Source organism: Myiozetetes cayanensis, unplaced genomic scaffold (genome assembly GCF_022539395.1).
Source record: "Myiozetetes cayanensis isolate MyiCay16 unplaced genomic scaffold, myiCay2020 scf1, whole genome shotgun sequence".
Taxonomy (NCBI): Eukaryota; Metazoa; Chordata; class Aves; order Passeriformes; family Tyrannidae; genus Myiozetetes; species Myiozetetes cayanensis.
Genome location: NW_026086604.1, coordinates 24302104 through 24325422, shown reverse-complemented (window position 1 = coordinate 24325422; position 23319 = coordinate 24302104). Strand labels below are relative to the sequence as shown.

At 40.1% G+C, this 23319-nt stretch overlaps 1 protein-coding gene across 1 annotated transcript; it reads left to right on the top strand.

The window, feature by feature from the left end:
• Positions 1-1170: 1170 nt before the first annotated feature.
• On the top strand, positions 1171-20906 carry RIPK2 (receptor interacting serine/threonine kinase 2). The gene is made up of 11 exons (XM_050317522.1): positions 1171-1382; positions 4233-4386; positions 5545-5700; positions 7998-8155; positions 11461-11510; positions 11774-11935; positions 15156-15241; positions 15422-15511; positions 15931-16036; positions 19002-19181; positions 20116-20906. Exons 1-11 carry the CDS (start codon positions 1192-1194, stop codon positions 20445-20447), a joined length of 1665 nt encoding a protein of 554 aa, XP_050173479.1. The 5' UTR covers positions 1171-1191; the 3' UTR covers positions 20448-20906.
• The last annotated feature ends 2413 nt before the right edge of the window (positions 20907-23319 follow it).

Genomic DNA, 23319 nt, shown 5'->3' with positions numbered 1-23319 from the left:
AAACATTGCCTCAAATGACTGAGTGGGTCTAAAGGACACAGGTGAAAGTGAAAGTGAAAACTGAAAGTAGAGCAAGTCCCTGCTGCTAAAGTACTAGGACTTAGACAGAACGGAAAAATAGTTGCCATGACTTAAAATGAGTGCTGTGAAACACTGAACAATATTACGGTCTGAAAACTTAGCTCCTTTCCCTAATTCTCCAGTCCATATCCATTACTGGGAGAAAAGAGGAGAGGTGAAAAGCCACAGATGCTTAGCCCCTGATCCACCCCCAAGGAAAGGTTTGCTGTTTACCTCTATTTCATCCTGTGGAACTGTCACTCCTTGTGGAAAGCTACAGACCTCTACCTCTAAATTAAAGCATTTTGTTAGTCTGTGAGAACTTGACTTGGTGAACAGGCCTTACAAAACCATCCTGCGCAACCCTCACGTGAAGCTCTCATAAACACCTCAGCGTATCAGGCAGCTTGCTTTGAGCAGGGGCAAGGGTGAACTCACACTTACTGGAAATTTCGAAATTAACTTTTTGAAATGCCGCCATCCTTCAAAGTCTTCCTCGTACAGACAGGAGATAAGCAAGTGCATAACATAACACTCTTCTCACTTCACCTGAGCAATGAATATATATGGGATGGGGCATTGAGCAACCTGGTCCAGTGGAAGGTTTCCTGCCCATGACAGGGGAGCTGGAACTGGGTGATCTTTAAGGTGCCTTCCAACTCAAACCATTCCATGATTCTACGGAGTGAACAAATCAGTGCGGCGATCTGCATCCAGCACCATCTTTCGGGAACAGAACTAACACATCCCCCGCCGCCTCCCGGACGGAGAGGGAAGCTCTCTCCCCCTCACCAGCCTGCGGAATGCCCCCCCAGATGGGGTGGGGGGATGTTCTATCCACGGCCGAGGGACGACTGCCAGCACCGCTCCTCCGGCTCCCGAATGAGGAGCCTCCCGCCCGGCAGGGCTCTCCCGGGGATCGGCCGGGACCAGCTCTGCGCTCCCCCAGCTCGCTCCTCCCACCCACGCGGGAACGGCGGGAGGCCCTTTCCGTGGTGAAAGGAAGTGGCTGCTCGGTGGGGCAGAAGGAGGAGCGGACAGCCGGCGCACTGGGGAGGAGGCGGGCCGGGGAGGCGAGGGGAGCGGCAGGAGCGGAGCTCTTTGCTCTCCGGCGCCCGGCGGAGTGCGAGGATGAGCGGCGGGGGCGGCGGTGAGGGCCGGGCGGGTACCATCAGCTACGCTCTTCCCTCCATCCCCTCCAGCAAACTCTCGGACTTGCATTTCATCAGCCGGGGCGCTTACGGGACCGTGTCCGCCGCCCGCCACGCCGACTGGAGGGTCCCGGTGGCCCTCAAATGCCTGCAGGGGCCGCTGCTAGACAGGTAACAGGGTGGGAGAGGGTCGGCCGGGATGGGGCATCGCTGGGGGCAAGGACCGAGCTGAGCCCACCTTTCCCTAAACTAAGCAGGGGGTCCTAAGCAGCCAGAAAGGGGTCGAGGTGCCGTCGCGAAGATGCCGGCGTGGGATTCTCAGGTCGGTGAATCGGTCCTGGTGTTCTGGTAGGCAGCGTTGCACTAAATCCGTGGGAATGGGATTCCCATAAAGAGTGAATCAGCCACTTGAGCCACGAGAAAGCACGTACCAGCCCCGGAGCTTCCTCTGTTTCGATTGTTGGAAATGGGTAGTTTCGGTTTCGGTCAGCGAGACACAAATTAGGTTGTTTCTTTTGGAGGCTTTTATTACGCAGTGTGCACCTTGATTCCTCCGCAAGGTGGGATTGGCACAGTTTGCCTTCTTTCGGAGCCTGTTGGATACTGACCGTTTTGTTAAAGTATCAGCAGGGTATTTAAGTACGGTGATTACTAATAGATTTGTAGTTTACAGAGAGAGAAAGAATATAGGGAATATGCACAAAAGATTGCTTCTAGCTCCTAGAAGTAGCTTCTCTGACACAATGCACAATTATTAGTTTTTCCCCAGATCTCACAGTACTGAGAGAAGCTGATTTAAAATATTAGGCTTGTAGGCCCTCATGTACAACTGATATTTTCAGTGTTGCAGTCATGGTCCCTAATTTCCAGGGATCCAAGCAGCAGCATGCTTATTACAGGAGCTGTCATCCATGTAAGGGGGCAGCAGGTAGTAATTTTTCATTCATCTCTGTCTCATTCAATCCCTACAGTGCCGGGATTTTACCATATCAGTGCAAATTTGCCCCTTCTAGGCTCTCTGAAGCCTGTCTGACTGCAAACCTGCCTCCTGAGTCTTATCTCAGTGTCTTCCAGCTTTATTACCTCAGGTTTCTCTGATCTAGTACGATGCCTTTAGGCAGGGTAACTTCACTCAAAAAGGCTGCTGGTCTTGTGAATCAATATACTAGATTATGACAAGTTGTTTTAAGCTCTTTCACCTCTTATTACCCAGGTATGTATACACGGGCTTTATCTCTGAAATCTTGCCTGAAATCTCAGTTATGTTGTGTTCTCTGAAAAGCTGGGGGTGAAGGGCATGTTGTGTTTTTTGTGGGGTTTTTTTTTGGGTTTTTTTTAGTTTAAAAGTCTGCTTAAATCCCTGCTTATCAGAAATATGGTGTTTATCCTCAGAACTTAGCTGGGGAAAAACAACCAGTGCTATTTTTAGCCTTGCAAGAGTTTGGATTAGTGTGACATCTAACCTGTGAAATTATGATGAAAAGGGAAAGCAAGGTAATCAAAATAATTCTGTCACCTAACCTTATATCATGCAAAGCTCAGAAATGCAATCAGAAGACTGAAAGCTGTAAGAAATCTGTTATACTTGAGTCTCTGCAGCAAGTGATGTGTTGGTTGTGTAGGATAAAATGCCAACCTGTAAGTGTTGTGAAGAAAAGGGAAGAGTTGATAGTGCAGTTAATTCCGTAAACAGGAAGTCTGTCCTATGCATCCCAGCATATGGTGTGTGACCAGCCAAAGAGCAAAGCCAGCTGGGAAGCTGTTGTGGGCATGTACTCATTTAGGCATTACTCAGTGCCCTTCCTATAAGGAGCAGACAAAGATGAAGTGACTTATAGACCCAGGAATAGACTTCAGTATGTTGCAATTTGTTTCCCAGCTACAGCTGAATCCCATGCAAATGTGCTTTTCTGTCTGGGAAAACCCCTAGCTTCCTTCAAACCTAGTCTTTTCTGGAGAGAGAGAGAGAGAGGAAGGGATAGAGTTGTATCTTCTGTCGCATGCTTTTCTCAAAGGCTGTGTTCCTATAGAGTTTCCTATAATAAAAGTCTTTTTTCTGTCACATAGATAAGGACCTCAATTTCACATCCATCAAAAGTCAAAGTTTTCCTATTGTAAAAGCAGCAACCTTTAGTTCTCCAGGCTTCCTCTTTTCTCCATGTACCCTGACACCCTTTTCTTTATGAGGGCTAGATCCACATCTATGGGTCCAGACTGCCCTGATGGACAGAAGTGGTTCACTCCCCGGGGCTGTGTAGCCACATTAACACGGAGCTGTGCTGAAGCAGTGATGGGCATAGCCCTGGCTTGTACACTGCTTTGGCCCAGCACAGCCCTATTGCTTCTGAATCAGACTGGTTCACATCCAGAGGATCAGTCTTAAATGTGCTGTAAGTGTCCTGTATTTGGATATTCTAGTCACGTACTTCTACCTGTACCAATCTCTACTGGTGTGAGATCTAAATGTTTTACCTCAGTATATCTTTTATGACCCAAATATCCTCATTGTCAACAAACCTATTTTTTTCAAGACCATTAGAGATATAAGGCGTACCAAAGAGTTAATATTTTTAGGGAAGGAAGCATACACAAATAAAACTTGAGCTTCTCGAATCCACGTGCTGCAAGGTCTGAGTTCATAAAGACGCATAAAATCCAAGTTTTTGGGGAGTTTTGAGGTAAAATAGGACAAATGTAGCTGGTTATTACAAAGAATGGTGGAAGTTGGGAGTTCTGACTGCATCCTTGTTTATTGAAAACATGGATGAAACGTGATGGAAATGGATTTGTGTGGTACAACAAAACCGGGAAAGCTATCTTGTCTTTGCATTTGAAGATTTTAATTTGTCTTATGCTGTTTTGTTATCAAAACACTGTGGTAGAAATCAAATGCTGAAAGGTGGTGGTGCTGCACACAGGGACAGAGAATTGACAGAGAATATAGTGAACCCAACATTTGTTTTGAGTCTTCTAGTATTGGTATGGTAATGGTTTTTGTTTGTTTGCTTGTTTTTTCCTAAGTGATAGAAATCACCTTCTAAAAGAAGCAGAGATATTACACAAAGCCAGATTTAGTTACATTCTGCCAGTTTTGGGAATTTGCAACGAGCCTGAATTTCTGGGAATAGTAACAGAATACATGACAAATGGGTCATTAAACCAGCTATTACATGGGGTAAGTGTACTTACAGTCTTTAAATAGATACCTGGCTGCTTCAAATAGATTGCAGTTTCTATACTTAATTAGTATAGTAAAGTGTATGATGAATAATATTTCACATTGAAGGACAATAATTATCATTAGTAGTTTTTGGTGCTCTGATAGACTTTTCTGTATCTCAAAAAGACAACCAAACTCAGTAGACTTAAGTTTTATTGAGCTTTTTCCTTTAACATTGTGACCTGTTCTAGCTTTATGTTGAATTATTTATATAGAGTCACTTTAAAAATCTCTGTTGTTCTCTAGTTAGGTGCTGAAATACTTACGTGTATTTCAGCCTGGGTTTCAGAATTACTGCCAGTATAAATATTGAGGGGTTTTTACCAAATTTGGATATTTCTAAAAAATAAATTGAAGATTTTGACTTTAGTTTATAGAAGCTAAATGTTGCTAATCTAAAGAGATGTGAATATTCCTACCAGATCTTATTCTCTAAGTTCTCCTATACTGAACTTTCAGCAGCTCCCATTATCTTGACCTGAACATACACTGTTCCTACTGTAAAGCTCCTGCAGTTGTCTCAACAGCACCTCTTCTGTACCTTTAATCAATACCTATCTCATGTCATTAGAGAGCTCTTTCGTGGGTTTTTCATAGAGGCATTACTGTCAATATACATTTTAAGATTTCAGTTGAGGTTTACTCCCTTTTTTAGGTGTGTTAATATTTATAAAGGTTTTTTTTGTGCTTAGTTTCAACAAAGCTTTTTTTTCCCCCAGTGTCAGTTGAAGATATAATTCTTGACTTCCTTTGTGTAGTACTCATAATCTGTGGGTTGCAAGGTTCATGCAGAAGTTCATCTTTAATTCATATTTCCACATGAATGATTAATGTAGTAAATGCTCTATATCATGTATAGCAGTCATGAACTATTATGTGAATGCCATGGGATGGAAACATAACACTTTTATGCAGTGTTATTTATGCATTTATTTTAACAACTAATCAGTCTTAATGCTCCATTGCAGTTTTTTAAGGAGTTTGTGTAATGTATGTTTTAAAAAGATTGCTGCTTGCCCAAGTCACTTTCTTTTTCTTCTAAAATAAGTCTGTGTTGTGCTGTTAGATCAAAACAGAGGATTATATTCCGGGTTTGTGGTTTTATCTTGGCAGAAAGATGCATATCCTGACGTTCACTGGTGCCTGAGATTCCGCATTCTTTACGAAATTGCCTTAGGAGTAAACTATTTGCACAACATGGATCCTCCACTGCTGCACCATGACTTAAAAACCCAGAACATTTTGCTGGATGATGAGTTTCATGTCAAGGTAGAGTTATTTAATTCTTATGTTCTTCAGCATCTAGAATGAGTGAAACTGTATTAATTAATTTAGAGGAGGAAGAGTGAGGTTTTGGCCATACAGAGAGGATGTGATTGTATGCTGGACTTTTTCTTCTATCCTTGCAGACAGAACTTCTGAGATTTTTTATTTTTTGAAAACTACATTGCTCAAGTGTAGATTTTATCCATCTGAAAAGACCAGAAAGAAAGAATTTGGGCTGTTTCTGCTATAGCAGTGGATGATACTCAGCAGTAGTGACGCTCTTGTGTGTCAGCCTTCCAAGGGTAGCTATGTCTGGCCCTTTCTGAGAAGAAAATAGAAAGTCTGCCTGTCTGAGATGCTCAGACAAGTTACTTCTGGAAGACAGTAGGTCAAATAAATTCAAATGTTAATAGCCCATTGAATATTTATCATGCAATATATGCTTATTCATTCTCTTAGTGTAGCATAAGAACATGTAAAACACAACTGTGAAATCGGAACATGTTGGAAGATGGTTTTTGTGACACTGAAACAAGCAAACATACACAGAGAAGTAACAGTAGTTTAAAACTTTAATTCTGCCTTTTAAAATATCACTGCCGTGATGTGAAAAAAAGATTAAAAGTACTTCTGACAAAATCGTTACATGCTTCCATAACTGCAAGATTTGAGTGTGTTGTTTCTTGTTGGTTTTTTTTTTAAGATTCTCTGTTTTTATAATTGATAGAATATATTATTCAAGTAAATGGAAGTAAGAGATACTTTGCACTGAATTTATACTTGAATGGTGAATCTTTCAGTTTTTACTATGAGATGAATCTCTTTATGAGTCCTGTGAGCAAAGATCGAGTGCTGATTTCTTCTTTCTCTGTTGCACAGAAATTTTTCTTGGCCTCAAAGTGCCTCATGCGGCTTTTTCTCTGCTCACACCCTCAGCAGGTCATACCTCCTCCCACTCAGTTGTGCTGGTATTTCTCGAGCTTCCTGATAAACCTGATCAGGGGACTAGTCCAGGTTATTTTTTTATCCACTCCGTTTTTAATCCCTAACAGTAGCGGTGTGGTCTGGTGCTCTGCCTGAGTGCATCTGAACAATTGTGTTGCTGGAGCAGTTGAAAGGAAATGCTTAACTGTTGCACATTTGCCCTGCCTCCTGTAAGGAGTGTCCTTAGGGTTCTAGGTGTCTTTTAGAGGTGAAGCAAGATTCTCTAGAATTAGGACAGCTGACAGGAAATGCAAGGAAGGTTATCATGTATGCCAAATAGAAGAAGTATTGCATATGTATCAAAGTAACACCATTCACTGAGCGCTACTGACTGTCCCTCATCTACTGAATGAGCAAGAATTAAGGCAAATTACAGAGAGGAAGGCTTGATGAGAGTGAGTTGTAGAGAAAAAAGGTTACTTTTCATTGGGTATTTTGACTGTACTCTCTTCAGAAAGCTTATTTTTTATATCTTAGCTGCCACAGTGCTTGCACAGGCATCTTCATTGAATATGGTTTTGCTCTTACACAATTACCAGGCAAGTGCAGAGCTGGTAGCTGGCTGCTTATGCTCCCTTGTATGCCAGACACTCTGCAGCTCAGCCAACAGGTGTATTTTGCTGGCTGTGTCTCTATCCATAACCTAGTCTGATGTCTTGCATGCTGGCTTACGGATGTCTGAGGATGTAAACTGAAGTCAGTTAATTCTTTATGTAGATGTACTGTAACCTGTAGAAAGGGACCAGGCTCCAAGTTGCACATCAAAGAAAATATTCAGCAGCTTTTTGCAGAACAGAATTTCAGAATATCAAATTTATTAATTCAGGATTAATATATCATAGCTTCATGAGTGAGACGAAGTGCCTGAAAATTTTTCTGAGAGAGGAACTGCCTCAGAATATTGGCAAGCTCAGTTACGTAGAGCTATTATGATTTATACTAAACTTGTACTTTCTTCATAACCAGGGAGCTAGAAGTAGTCAGTGATTTTTATTTGCTTTTTTTCAACACAAGAAAGTGATTTTTGTCATAAGGTACAGATTTCTATAGGAGATTCCTCAGCCGTGAAGTATATGAGTTCTTCCATAAAAGAACATCATAGGGCAGTGCTAGAGGGATAGCATGAGTCATGATCTGGGAATGCTTTATGAAGTGGAGTTGATGTTTCCTGTTGCTAGAGAAACCACATACTCTTTGTGTGTCAGGTTAAGGACTTTGGGTGACCCCTTCTTCTGGGCATACTTCAAGAATTTTTAACAACTGTCAACAGATGAATCCTGGTTTTCTTCTAAGAACGACTGATTTGGCCTTTCCAGATTGCAGATTTTGGCATGTCCAAATGGCGCGTCATATCCATGTCTCAATCTCGAAGTGAATCCTCTTTGCCAGAAGGAGGGACAATTATCTACATGCCACCTGAAGACTACAACCCCAGTCAGAAAACCCGGGCAAGTGTGAAACATGATATCTACAGGTAACTCAAGCTGTTCTCCAGTGGGCTTTTAAATTTGAATTCAGATTTGATTTTCTGAACCTAGATTTTAACATATTCTGTTTATGTTAATTATCCCTTACCCTTAAGGGGCACATGAAGTTTCTTGATGTTCCTGTCCAAAGAATACAGATAGCAACATGCCTGCTCTCCTCATCTTTTGATGAGAAAATACAGACTAGGAAAACATTGAAAAAGGAAAAATGGTATATTATGGGCAAAAAAAGTATGACTGGTGTCTTAGTGAGTGAGTGGAGATTAGGAAGACAGACGTTTGTTAGGAAAAAAAATATATGCAGAGGAATAACAAGCAAATGGGAGATAATAAGAGAGAACAGATCAGCAGAAGGACTGAGTAGAAAACTGATAGATTAGGAAGGAAAGAAACTATGTGAGAAGAAAGAAAAGAAACTGAGACAACATCAGAAAGAAAGATGGCAGTTCATGCAGGAAGACATGAAGGTGGAGAGACAGTGAAGCACCTCCAGAAAGGCCACATAGGAAGATCTGTGCTCATGTAGTGGTTTGACCCTGGCTGGACACCAGGTACCCAGCAAAGGTGCTCTCACTCCCTTTTGCAACTGGAGAGAGAAGAGAAAATGTAATTAAGGGTTCATAAGTGGAGATAAGGACCAGGAGAGATCATTCATCAAATATCATCACAGGCAAAATAGACTCATAGTGGGGATATTAATTAAATTTATTACTAACAAAATCAGAGCAGGATAATGAGAAGTAAAATAAATCTTTAAAACACTTTCTCCCTTCCCCCACCTCTTTCCCAAGTTCTACCTCCTTCCCCGCAGCGGCACAGGGAGATGAGGAATGGGGGTTATGGTTAGTTCATAACAGGTTGTTCCTGCTGCTGCTCAGGGAGAGTTATCTCTCCCCTACTCCCCATGGGGTTCCTCCCATGGGAGACTGTTCTTCCCCAGCTGCTGCCATGTGAGTCACTTCTCTGTGGGGTGTAGTCCTTCAGACACTGGCTGCTCCAGTGTGAGTCCCCCACAGGGCCACAAGCCCTTCCAGGAAAACCTGCTCCAGCATGGGCTCCTCTCCCCACAGGTCAGCAGGTTCCTGCCAGCATCCTGCTCCAGCATGGGCCTCCTATGGGGTCACAGCCTCCTTTAGGCATCCACCTGCTCTGGAGTGGGTCTCCTCCGTGGGCTGCAGGTCAATCTCTGCACCCCTGTGGACCTCCATGGGCTGCAGGGCCTCAGCTCTGGTGCTTGGAGCATCTCCTGCCCTCCTTCTGCACTGACCTTGGTGTCTACCTTGTTGTTTGCATGTTCTCACCTTTTCTCTGGCTGCAATTTCATCTGTGCAGTAACTTTTTTTCCCTCTTACGTATGTTATCAGAGAGGCGTTGCTGTCATTCCTGATGGGCTCAGCCTTGGCCAGCAGTGGGTCTGTCCTGGAGTAGTCTGGCATTGTCTCTGCCAGACTTGGAGGAACCTTCTGGCAGCTTCTCACAGAAGCCACCCCTATATCCCCCCACCTGGCCACACAAATCCAGTACAACTCACTATCAGAAGGAGATTCTATAAAGCAGAAATAAGAAAGAAAAAAGGAACAGTGTAAAGGGAAATGCTTCAGCGTTGTAGAACTGAGAAAATAATTTTGAATTGTAGAGAGATTCCAAGTTGAATGAAAGGCTGGATGTCTAGTTGACCACAGCTGAATGTTGTTGAGATATTTAAGCTAATTTGTGAGGAAAGATCTTTCTTAAAGAAACAAATTGTTTAAACAACAATCAAGCAGCATTAACTCTTACAAAAGGAACAAAAAAATCAGCCTGCATAAATTTATCAGAAATGCATCAAAAAGCAGGCTTTCTAACAGGGAGGACTGCTTTTATTAAAAGTTACATGAATAAATTTTATCATTGATTAATGTTAAAATGTGAACAGAATAAATAGTTAGAAAAACTCAATTTATATGGTTGATGTTAAGCACCAGTTATTTCTTTCTTAAGTTTTTTGATTCTTCTTAATTAGTAGCCATCAGATGCTTAAAGGAAATTACATGTACACAAAATTTGGTATTTCTTAGTGATGTAGAAAAGTAGCTCACTACATTTGAACCAAGTGTATGGAACAAGCCTTGAGAGCAATTTACCATGGTGATTATTATCTGGAACAATACTGTGATAATGCTTATAAAGACTTGGCTTGGGAGCATGGAGCTAAACATGTGTCAGCACCTCACATTTATTTTGAAGTTAAGGAAGCACAGAAGCTTTAGCCTGGTTTTTTTTATCTAAATCTGTGTAGCGGGACCAGATACTTGAGTAAAATGGTGGCATTAGTATTAGGACTTTTGGGAAAAATCGTGGACTAGAGCTTCATTCAGATATGGCAGAATATGCCAAGAGAAAATTGGAGAGCTTCATAAAATGTAGTAATAGCTTTGATGAAATTTGTTTGTGATGTGCATTTGAAAAAAGGACCAGGAATTACATGCTCTATTTAAATGAAATAATCTAAACTTATTCAAATTAAAGGTTGTTTAAAGTTACGTTTTCTAATATGTCCTGATGGCTGAATAGTGACTAGTCTACTAAAGGTGGAGCAAGCTTGTACTCACTGAACCACTTCCCATTCATATTGATGTGAATGGAAAGAAAAGGTCACCAGTTTGAGTCAGCAGATGTGTGTTCAGTCTCCTAGCAGTAGTTCAGAGTGGTGTTCTCAGGAGTCACTTTTGGAAAATGAGTGCTGTGTGGAACTGATATCTCTTCCTGTAGAGAAGATTGCATGTGTTGAAAGCATATATATGGGAGGGGAAGCTGGAGTATGCATCCTGAGTGGAAATTCATACCTTTGGTGTGGATCAAAGCCATCCTCCCTGCTAACACCCAGCCTCCCTCAGGAATGTCAGGGACTGTCAGTCTGGACTGGGGAGGTGCCACAGTATCGCTATTAGGACAGAGCAGTTGGGGCTCTGGGACTCACTTTAATTTATGTACTGAGATTTAAACTGCATGTACATAATTCAGAACATATTACTAGAGCAAAGTTAATACAGATTTGGAATAGGAGTTTATGTGCCATGTAACCTTTTCTGTACTTAATTTTATTAACTAGTTCTAGTTGAAGTCACTGGTTAAAACTCCTCTTAGTTTTCATATATTCAGCCATCATTGTAGTTAGCTACAGTCAGTCCCATGTGTGTTCACAGGACCATTTGCCAAAATGTTTTAAACAAAATGTAAAGCTGAACACATTGTGTTGTTAGGTGTTGGTAATCTAAAATAACGTCTTCTATATTTTTTATACTTTAAACAGTTATGCAATTATCATGTGGGAAGTGATGTCAAGGAAACGACCATTTGAAGGTAAGGCCACATCTTCCTTTATTTCTCTCACCTTATATAAAGGTTAAACCTGATGTCTGGGTACCAGGGGACTTCATTGAGGTTTTTTTAATTACAATGTTGTTTTATAAATTAAAAATACCTTTTCTTTTAAAGAAGCATAAACTTATTTTGATGAACTGTAAATACTATATCTGCAAACTGAATTATTCCTTCTATAGCATATATTCCTTCTATTTATATTGCGTGTATTTCTAATGACTGCATGATGTCTGTTTTGACAGAAGTTATAGACCCCTTGCAGATAATGTTCAGCGTGTCACAAGGACAACGACTAGACTTAAGTGAAGAAAGTTTATCAATGGACATTCCTCATCGAATGCTCATCATAAGACTGATGGAAAGTGGATGGGCACAAAACCCAGATAAAAGACCATCGTTCTTAAGTGAGTTTACCTTGCGTAATGAGAAAAGATTTTTAAATAGATTTCTGCTGGACCTGGTAATTACAGACCAAGGTTATAGTAGCAAAAGGGAAGTGGTAAAGATGTGAAGAGATGTACATGCTCAGTCTTGTTTCTTAGGATAAGGGGCTTGGCTGATTCCACCTTGTGTATTCCACCACTTTTATGAATGGCATTACACGAGTACCATAAAACCATGTTGTTTGTTGAAGTCTTTTGCATTTACCATCTCTTAATTTCACTGTAAAAAAGCAGCATGTTTTGTTTAACTACTTGCGTTTGGAGGTTTTTTTGTTCGTTGTTGGAAGAGGATTTTGGTTTCTTAAGGTGGGGGAAGTGAGTATAGAATGAGTACTGTGGGATTTACAAGCAAGTTGGCGAACACACCAACAAACCATTGCACATCAGATAAACCGTGGTAACTTCATCTTGTGTTTGCATCTCAGTATAAATCTATTTCACTGAGGCTTTGCCTTTGATTGTTCCACCTCCTTTATCAAACAAGAAGTTAACTTTTCATCTTTTCTATGTTCAGCTTTTTGTCCATGAAACCAAATACAGCTACGTTCAACCTTTTTTAAAATAGATTGCAGAATTTAGAGAATAAGACTGAAGTGCGAGCTTGTAGAGATTAGAGTGGCATAGTGTGAACTGGAAAAGTTTTGGGTTTATTTCTGAAAGCCTTTGTTTGAACCTAACCAGCACACTTTACTTGCATAAAGGTAATTCCATCTAAATTAACAGAGAGGAATTACCTGTTTTCTGTTGTGAAATTTGCTCTTGTGAGTGTTGCTGTGGTCACATATGTCAGGGTGGTGAAGTGAACAGTGGTTTCTGCGGCTGCCTCGCTGTGCTTGTTTACTTTGCACGGGCTTCACAAACTTCCAGCTCCTTTAGAAAATGTGGTCCTAATTCAGTGTGAAAAGCTGTGTCACCTTGGAGAGACAAAAATGTAGAGTAAAAGAGTTACTGAAAGTATTCAAACGTAGAACAGTACAGAGATCTCTTGCTCAAAGATGCAGTTACTCAAATACCAGTGTTTTTTAGTTGGTGCTTTGTGCTTTTAGGGTTTGATTTGATTTGATGGGGATGAGGGAGGGGGCATATTTGTTTGGTTGTGTTCATAACTTTGGGGTTTTGCATCCATTTGCAGAGGACAAAACGGGAAACATCCAAACACATACAGCATCTTCATGTTGAGTTTACAGTCCAAAATGAATTACATGATTTTTTTAAGGCATTTTGATTTTTACTTTAAGAACATTTTGAAATGTCAGGTTATGTTGGAGTGAGTCTGATTTGTATGTAAATTGTGGATTTTTTTTTCAAGCAAATACAAGGAAATGTATCTATTTACAGTATTTTCTAAAATAAAAAAAAAATAGACTCATAATAGTATTTCTGTATGCATTCTTACTTTCCTCTACCAATTAACAAAAAGGGGATTAACTGAAGGGATAGTTACCTGGGATATGTACTACAGTGTGACCAAACTTGGGTTCTGTTATTAGTGCCGTGTCTATAGTAAGATGGTCTTTGAAAAAAAACATATCATTGCTTTTCCTCTACTATCATAAAAAGAAAGAGGAAGTTACAAAACTGTTGCAAAATTAAGGGAAGTAAAGCTCACTATTGGGAAATTTTGCAGTTACCAGGACAGGGACACAGACACACACAAAAAAACACCAAAAACCCCTTTTTGTTAAATAAACTTTAAATAGAAAAGCTCAGCTAACCTGTCTGTTCCTCTTAGAAACAGAGGATAAAGACTGCTTATCACCATCTCTATGTATATACTTGGAGTGTTTACCTACAATTTAATTATAGTCAACAAAAATTAACAATACTAGTATTTGAGTGTGGAAAATGATATGCCTTTAAAACTCTGGTTTAGCTGATACAAGAAAATAAGAATCCCAATATTGAATGTATGTCTTGAAGATGCTAGTGGGTAAAAGTTAATAGGGAAGAAGAATGGTAAAATTATAGTAAAAAGTAAAAATATGTTAAGAGGGGTGCAGTGTGATGGATTGTTAGTATGATAAGTGAGTTCTGCTGAATCAGTGAGTTCATGGAAATGCAGTAGAATTCTGATACCTATCGTCCTTTCCTGAGGTTTTGTTGTATTTGAGCACAGATTCAAAGATATTTTTATAATATAGTCATCTCAAAATTTGCAGTGTTTAGTATTGTAAACTTTTGGAAGCAAGGGAGCATAGCAAAGGTGGTCATTTCCTTACTGTATTGTCCTGTGCCTCCTTCTGTGAGCAGATGGTTTTAGCTTCTCTGACTTGCTGTATTTGATGAGAATGAGAACAATACCATTTGGTTTCACTGGATGTGATAGTCTGTGCCTTGACTATCCCATCCTCTCTGGCCCTGACTCAGAGCAGGTAGTGGATAGTGCTGTGTTGGGGGTGTGTTTATTTTCCTTGTATAAATTTTTATAATAATAATAATATTTGGGAGCCCCTGGTGGTCTAGTGGTTAAGGGTGCGGCGCTGTCACCACCGAGACCCGGGTTCGATTCCCGGTCAGGGCCACTCCCGGGCAGGTGGGGCTCGTTAGCCCTTAAAGGCAACCCATCTACGTCCTAAGGACCTCGCTGCCACCATCCAAGCTCGCTTGGCCCCGGCAGATGAACCTTAGGATTAAAGGGTGGGCTCAGTTCCGCACACACTGTGTCTCACCTAAAAAATCCAATGCGCAGGCTGGAAGGTGTAAAGACTTTCCCCGGATCTTCACTCATGAAGACTGGCCATTATTATTATTATTATTATTATTATTATTATTATTATTATTATTATTATTATAAATTTTTAACACCTCTGCTGGAGTGGGAAATCAGCAACCCACTCTGAGGTCTCATGGTGTTTGGTCCCATTCAGCTAATCAGGCTTGATGGGTCTACCTTGAAACACAGCAGACTCACCAATCTGTCCATTCCAGGAAAGCAAGACTTGCAGCACCGTCCTGGATCTCTTTTGTTACAGAGTGATGAGGTGGGTAGATCAGGACAGGGTTTCTTTTAGTGGTGTGAACTGTTTTAACGTGTGGAAGCAGGAAACTTCTGTTTTGCAGCATGTGATTTGATGTATGTCAATAGACACATTATTTGTGTAAATGTAAGAAAGATGCTTTAGCAAACTGACAAGTTGATTTCTACTTCAAACCATTCACAAAGTACTCTTTCTTTGTTCAGAATGTTTAATAGACCTTGAGCCAGTTCTGCGGACATTTGATGAAACAGCTATGCTGGAAGCAGTAATTGCGTTAAAGAGATCAAAGGTAAGTAGCTTTTGTTACAGTCGTGAGTTGGTCAAATAAGTTGGTAACTTTTGCTTGCTAAAAGAAATGTGATATCATTTGTCATTTATCTAATCTTGTTTCTGGTTGAAGCATGTGTTTGTACAGAGCTGTCATCTTGTCTTATAGCAGAAATTTAATACAGGTAAATGTCTCTTCCAGTCACTATATGAATCACAATGTATTTACAAGAGTGGAAAGAAAGCAAATGTGGAGCAGATTTCTCTAAATATACCTCTGAATTCCCAAAAGGTAAATATTTTACATGTGGCATTTGGTATGTTGGGATCCTGTGAGCTTAAGGAAGGGTTGACTTAGTAAAGGGAGTTGTTCTGCACTTTATTTTCCTGTGCAGTCAGGAAAGGCATAAAATTCATCACTTGAGCTGGAGTGTAACAAGCGTGTAGCCATATAGGGCTATTTTGATCCTTAATGCTTCTGCTTTTGGTTCTTACTAGTATTTAAACTTGTATACAAAATTGCTGTCACCTTGGGAAAAATGCAAGTATTAGGATTATATGATTTCTTCAGATTTACTGTATTTTATTTGTGCTGTCTATTGAGCATCTAGATAGCAGGGAAACACAGTGATGGGGAAATTTTCTGAAAAAAAATTGCAGCTTCATATTTATTTTACATGCCTGTTCAATATACACCTGGATTTATTTCAGGAAACATATTTTGGCTCCATACAATGTGGTGCACTTCCCCTTCGGAGCATCTCTCCAGATACATCAAAGCTCAGCTCTGTCCAACAGTGTAATATCCTTTCATCAGGTGAGATACTCTTGACTTTGTGTAAATTTAAGTTACCATTGCAGCTTTACACTCTCACTATGACATTGCATTTGCTTAGTAGGAAATTGGGTCTCTGTTTATGTCGGAAAATAATGTGTTTTTTAAACTTAGTGCTTTGAGTAAACTAGAGTTTTTAAGCTCTGATTTTCTGTTCCTGTCACTTGAGAAATCTCCACAGCTCACAGCTTCAGTTTTTGTGCTCTGGATTGTTAGTGCAGAGATGACATTTACTTGTCCCTAAAACTCCTGGTGGCTTAGTTAACTACCTTTTTTTTCTTTGTTTTTTAATCTGTGAACTACTTCTAAATATAAAAAGGCTACACATTTTGAGGCATTCTTGAAGCTGAGTAAACTCAAAGTTTTCAGTGCAGCTCAACTTCTAGATCATTTTAAATTCAATTAATAAAAATGGCTTTAATAGATTGCCTTGCAAAAGTATCTGCACAGACCTTTTGTAGCTGTCCCTTTTTCTAAATAAAAGTTGGCAAAATCCCTTGAGAAAACTCAGTTTTGAAGTTATGACATGAGAAGCCAGGAAAATGCAATGGGACCAAGGTGGAATAGCAATATATTGTGAAACTAAAACTCCATTTAAGTTTATTCCCTTGATGGAATGCAAACATATTGCAAAAGAATGGAGTATCCTCTGGCTTTGCAGGGATCAGTAATGTGAAAGGAGGCAAAAAATTGACTTCACTGCTATGAAGTAAGGACATAAATTAAGGGGGTTTTTTTCCCTTCCGTAGCAAGCTTTTTTGGGGCATTTCTTTTAGTTTGAATAGCTCTTTTCCCTCTTCCCATTTTGTTTCTGGTTTAGAGAGTAATCTTTTAATATACTCTGTTTTGCTAGGTGAACTTCTGAAGTCCCTTTGTAAAATATATTTCTTTATTCTCCTGGTATGCTTCTAGTCCTCCTCATGCATATTCTAACTTAAATGATTAAACTAAGAGTACCAGACCTCTACTTAGTACTATGACAAATGGTTCTTTGTCTTAAAAAATCCCTTTACTCAGTATACCTTAGAATTGTATTTTTCCTTTCTCACAAGATCCTTTTTTACAGAACAGTCTACCTCGGGTTTTTTTTCCTCATCTCGCTTCCAATAATTAGCCCTGCTTGAAGCAGAAAATTTAAATCTCATATTTTCCTTCTGAATTTCCACTTCTATCACTTCAGTCTTCTAGGTCAACTACGTTCTTTCTAAATAACTTGTGTTAACTTGGGGTTTTTTTGTGAATGACATCTGGATAAATCTCATTAGCATTGAGGGAGCTGGGGTTGTTTAGCCTGGAGAAAGGGAGGCTCAGGGGAGACCTTATTGCTCCCTACGACTACCTGAAAGGAGGTTGGAGTCGGGTAAGGGTTGGTCTCTTAAACAACAAACAATATTAACAAGCAATAGGATGAGAGGAAACGGCCTTGTGTTGCACCATGAGAAGTTTAGATTGAATATTAGGAAAAATTTATTCACAAAAAGGGTTGTCAAGCATTGGAACAGGCTGGCCAGGCAAATGGTTGAGTCAGCAACCCTGAAGATACTCAAAAGACATATAGATGTGACACTAAGGGACATGGTATAGTGGTGGACTTGGCAGTGCTGGGTTAATGGCTGGGCTCTATGATCTTCAGTTCTTTCCAACCTAAACGATTCTGTGTTTTTATGATTATACTTTTTATGCTGTGATCACTGGTCTAGGTCATTCATATCAGTAAACTCCCAGTAGTTTTATCTTTATGTTATTAAATTAAGCGTGTGTGCCTAAGGATCTATAACAATCTATCCCAGCAGAGCTGCTTAAAACACTTCTCTAAAATCATCTTTCATTCACAGTGGTTGTCTAATTCTTTCTCATTCATGCAGTAGATAATATCTGCTGCTTCACACTACATACCTCTGCCCACCTTTCTCTCTTGTTCATGAAATAAAATACTAGTTACTGTGAGTTCTAGTCCACTATTTTTAAAATACTTAGAATGTAATTTCTTCCTCATTTTCCTATTCCTGCTCCATGTACTTATAGACATATTCTTCTACAGGTCCACAGTGAACTGGGAATACACCTTCAGATTCCCCCATTGGACAGGTAATCCCGAGTTGTCCATGGGGCTACCTCATTTTGTCTTTAGATGTTCATCTGAATTCTTATATCTGCATCTCTCTGGTTCTTAGTTAACATCTCTTTATCAAGTGACACTGTGAAAGTCGGTAATGAAAACTGTTTACAGAATAAGGCATATGTCCTGTACTATATTTCTCATCAGCTGTTTGTCATCTCTTCCTTGAGTCATTCCTACTGCTGCTTTCACACCCATCATCCTTTTCTACTATAAAGAAGTCCTAAAACTAGAAACTATTAAGATTCCCACCTGATAGAAATACTTTTTTTCTTTATTTGCAAATGTTTACATGAAGCTTTCTTGAAGTCATATCATGTTTATATGGACTGCAAAAAGCTTCCATTGGCCTCCTACTGAATGTTAACATGTCCTTTTCCTTCACCTGAATCTTTCTTTTAATGTTATCCCCTTCGTTGTGCTGCCAAACTTCATAAAAATAAATAAGTCTGCTTTCATGTTGACTTCTAGTTACTTCTCTAGATACTCAAAGGATTTATTTTGTTCTTCTAGTCCCTGACAAAAAATTTCTGTCAGACGGAGCTTTTTCATTAAAGTTCACATCTACCAGATTTATAGTCTCAATGCTTCTTTAAAATAAAACAGGACCCCCAAACCCATGGTCAAGCCCTGGTACAATATAAGGGATATAAATGTACTCAGAACTTGAATATAAGGACTAACATGTTGTATATAGTGTGAAAGTAGTTTGTTTATAAGTTGTTTTATGGAATTGCTCTAAATAGTCTCTGATGGCTTTATTTTATTTGAACATAGAAATAATACATCTTGCTCTTTTTTTTTTTCTCCTTTTTTTGTTTTTCTAAGATGGAAATTCTGGGTGTCTACACTCTCTCAACAGCCAGAGCATGGATGAAAATATCTTTGTAACTCAGAGTGCCAAACTTCTTGTGCATCCATACAGTAATGTTCCCTCATTTGAAAGGAGTATTTCAAATGCCTCAAATTCTGCATCATGTATACTGCAGTCGTCACCGATTCCTTCAGGTACAGCAAACACTATTTAATTCCAAGACCAACAGTAAGTGTTCTAACATCAAATATAAGTGTGTATGAAATGGAAACTGGAACTGTTTTCCATCTCTTTTCCACTGCTGGAGCAGTGCTGCAGTCCAGCAGAACAGGGAAAAAACTTACCTTGAAGTAGTCATCTCTGTTGCCTGTCACTTCTCACTTTTTAGGCCTGTCAGCCTTCTGTTCAGTAATGGTGAGGCAAAGAGAAAGCAGCAGCTGTGTCAGCATTCACACAGAATCTCAACTAACATCCTCTGTGTTAGTCAAGAGCCCACTACATTATATTCCTATCCATCAAATAATGTTATAAATGTGCTTCCAAAAAATTAACACAAAGAAATTTTAATGCATGATGACTTATTCAGAAATACATTTTTTTGAGGGAACACACAATAACATGCAATTTTATAAAGATCTGTTGCATCATCCCTCTTCTGGAAATAGGAGAGCTGACACCTTTTCACTGTGTGAATCCTTATCTTGAGGAAAATACCAGGAAGCTACAGGGATGTTTTCAGTAAACTTCAATAAAAATCCCCTGGAAAGTGAATTTACCACCTCTCTCTTTTTAGTACCAGGTCAGGTTGAACACTGGAACAGGTTGCTTGTGGAGGCTGCAGGAGTACCATCACTTGGAAATGCTCAAAATTCAGCTGGACAAGGCCTTGAGCAACCTTAGTTATGCTTGAAGTTGGCCCAGCTTTGAGCAGGCTATTAGACCAGATGACCTCCTTGAGGGTTCCTTCCAACCTAAATTATTCTGTAATTCAGATAGAAAAGATAATCTCACCACCAAATTTGACAAATTGGAACCCTTTAGGAGCTCTTTCTTAGCTGCTTCTTTGTTCTATGGCAACATTTATTGACAGACAGTTACAATCCCTTCTGCTTTTTTAATCCTCTCCAGTCTCAAATTCTGAATTGGAAACCAGACAGCAGAATGAAGCTCATCAATGGATCCAAAGTAAAAGAGAAGAAATTGTTGATCAGATGACTGAAGCATGTTTGAATCAATCACTGGATGCTCTTCTAGCAAAATCTTTACTCATGAAAGAAGATTATGAACTTATAAGCACCAAACCTACAAGGACATCAAAAGTACGACAACTGCTTGATACTTCAGACAGCCAAGGAGAGGAGTTTGCCATCATTGTAGTACAAAAGTTGAAAGATAACAAACAGCTAGGACTTCAACCTTATCCAGACATTGTATCTAATTCTCAAAAACTGCATCCTTAAATTTATTCTCTCTATATGAAGCCATGTGAATATTTCTTACAACATGACTCTTGTTTCTATATAGTAGTTTTATATATGTGTTGCTTTGTCCTCACTATGCCTTTGTAGTCTCAGAAATGACGCTGAGTTCATCTAGCCTGCATTTGGTGAGTGACCGGTTAACCAGTTGGAGTGCAGTCATAAAGCCGAACATTTTACACTCTTTGACTCACTTTTTAGAACTGTTTTGTTTATACATGACAAAGAAAAACATTAAATGTTCCCTATTTTACATATATGCTGTTTGTACATAGCCTTTCCTTTCGCCTCACAGGACTGAGACAGCTCATCTCAACGTGCAGTATTTGTATTTCTCCCTCCATCTGCTCTTTGCCATAGAGGAGGGAAATAATCTAGGTGCTCTATTCTGGGGTTATTATGCTGTGTGTGTAATAAAGTTTGCATTGCATTTTTACAGGATTTTTTTTATTGTTTTGTTTTCACCATTTTATTGCCACAGCAAGCACTTCAGACCACTGCACAAGCAGAGTGTCAGTCCAAAGAGAAGCCTTGAGGGCAAGGAAGATATTATGCTTGTCATCTTTGTTCTGCTCAGAACTGATACATTAGAAAGGCTGCAACTACAGCCTTTTGCATTATTTGGTTGCAACTGCTTAAACTATTCTTGAAATCATAGCAGGATGAGATCCAGGTAGAGGTTATATAAGGGCATCCTCAGTTAATACCTCTTTTACATTTCCTTGGTTAATACCTCCCTTACCTTTGTCATCTGCCACAAAATCATGTTGCTGGATCAACCTTCTAATTAAATTGTGTTTTTAGTATTTATATGACGAGCAGTAGTTGGGTCTGTGCAAGGAACAATCATGCACTGCCCTGCCTTGCCAAGCTGGAAGTGGTGTGCATGGGTCTCTCCCGCCATGACCTGCCTTAACCTTCTCTGGAGAACATCTCTGCCATCATTTTTTTTCTGAAGGATAATGCCAACAGGTTGAGGCACAAATGGGGCCACCTGAGAAAAAAAGGTATGTGGAATTTTTTTCAGCTCATTTCAGAACACCTTAGTGACTTTATCTAGGTGACTTCAAAACAAGTAAAAAAATTACTGGTTTTAATTTGTCAGAATGCAGCACAGGCAGATTATTTTTGCAAGCACTAATAAATAATTTCAATTTCTGCTAACACTGTATAAAATTCGGTAAGTGATGGCTGTTTCAAAACCTATAGAGATGTGAGATCTGCCGCATTGCATTGATTCAAGCTTCGGTGTGGTCATTACTAATTGCCAACAGCTTACTTTTTCAACACCTTTATTAATTTTGTGAACTGAATCACAAGAGTTCAGTGTATTGCACAGAAAAGGAGTGGTTTAAAATTCTTTTTAATAAAGTAAGTATTTGGTATAAACTTGGAATGTGCCTTTTATCCTGCTTCTCTGTGGAGGCTAGAAAATGCAAACTGGAAAGTTGAGACCAGGATCATGAAGCAATGACTAGCTGTGTTTTTTTTGTTTTTTTCTAGAGCAAACCTAATGATGTCTAGCAGGGAGTCCAAAATTCACCATGTTTTAAGAGCTTTCCTGAACTGTGGTTTTATTAACTATAAGAACAGAGGGTTCTCTAGGGGTATGTCTTTAAAAGATTATATCTTGTTCTTGTAAGAGGGTCTGCATGAGTTGCAAACTTAATAATTTGTTATTTTACACTACGTGTAAGAAGGTAAAAGCATTCCTGCTATGTGTAAAATGCCTTGGCCTGCCAGGTGGCATCTGATATCTCATGTCTGGGGATCTGCACCTTCTTCCCATTTCCCAGCTCACTGAAAGCAACTTGTGCTTTAGAGCAAACAGAGCTTGGTCACAGCAAGATGCCATCCTTCCTAGCTCTACATGCCGTGTACAGGCTGGCAGACTGGTCTGAATTTGTGACCTTTTCAGTGCTGCTGCAACCCCTTTGCAGTCACTGGCCTCTGTCTGTTCTGCAACCTGCCAGTGAGCCTGCTGCTGCTTTTCTGCCGGAGTCTGTGAGCTGCTCTGACCCAGAAGCCATGAAAGGATGGGTGGGGGAGCCCTGGGGGACAAGTGGGATAGATTCCAAAGCTATGCCAGGTGCTGCCAACTGTGGTAGTTTTCCACCCACCAGTCTCATTATAGTGGAGAGAAAGCGTTGGACGTAAAAGATGAGGACCAACTGTAAGACAGCTGGGTGAGGGCAAAGAGCATCCTGCTGCTTTCTAAAGTCTCCCCACTGACTTGCTTGGTGGTACAAACTAGCTTAGAATCATTGAATAGTTATAAGGATAAATATGGCCTACAGAGTCACATTCAGGAATGGTGCTGTCAGGCTGCTGCAATTGCTGTGGGCTGGTTGCCTTCATGTGTCATCACCCAGAGGTGGCACAGCTGCAGGAAAAGTTATTTTCTACCCCCAGTCCTGAAAATGCCCACATCTGTAAGGCTATGAGTGTTCTAGCCAAAGCTCAGCCTTCCAAGGAAACCCTGAGGCCACTCAGTTGAAAAACTCCATCCAATCTCCCTCTTCTTTTCCTGGACCCTGAGCATCACTCCATGAGGGAGTAGAATCATAGAATAATTTGGACCGTAGGCAACCTCTAAAGGTCACCTAGTCCAACACTTCTGCCATGGTCAGAGACATCTTCAACTCGATCATGTTGCTCGGAGTCCTGTCTAACCTGACCTTGAATGTTTCCAGGGATCATGGATCAGATACCACCTCTTTGGGCAACTTAAACCTGCCCTCCCCAACATGTTAGGCACACACAGATTTCCTTGAGTGAAATGGGAGAGGAAGCAGCCACAGTCAGGATTTGAAGGATATAGACGAAGACATAAGGAGAATGCTTTGGGGTAGGC

Bases quoted from the DNA above. Each gene is read 5' to 3' on its own strand.
- RIPK2 (XM_050317522.1), top strand. From the start codon at position 1,192: ATGAGCGGCGGGGGCGGCGGTGAGGGCCGGGCGGGTACCATCAGCTAC. The intron at 5,701-7,997 runs GTAGAGTTATTT...TGGCCTTTCCAG, and splicing joins ATGATGAGTTTCATGTCAAG to ATTGCAGATTTTGGCATGTC. The intron at 15,512-15,930 runs GTAAATATTTTA...GATTTATTTCAG, and splicing joins TACCTCTGAATTCCCAAAAG to GAAACATATTTTGGCTCCAT.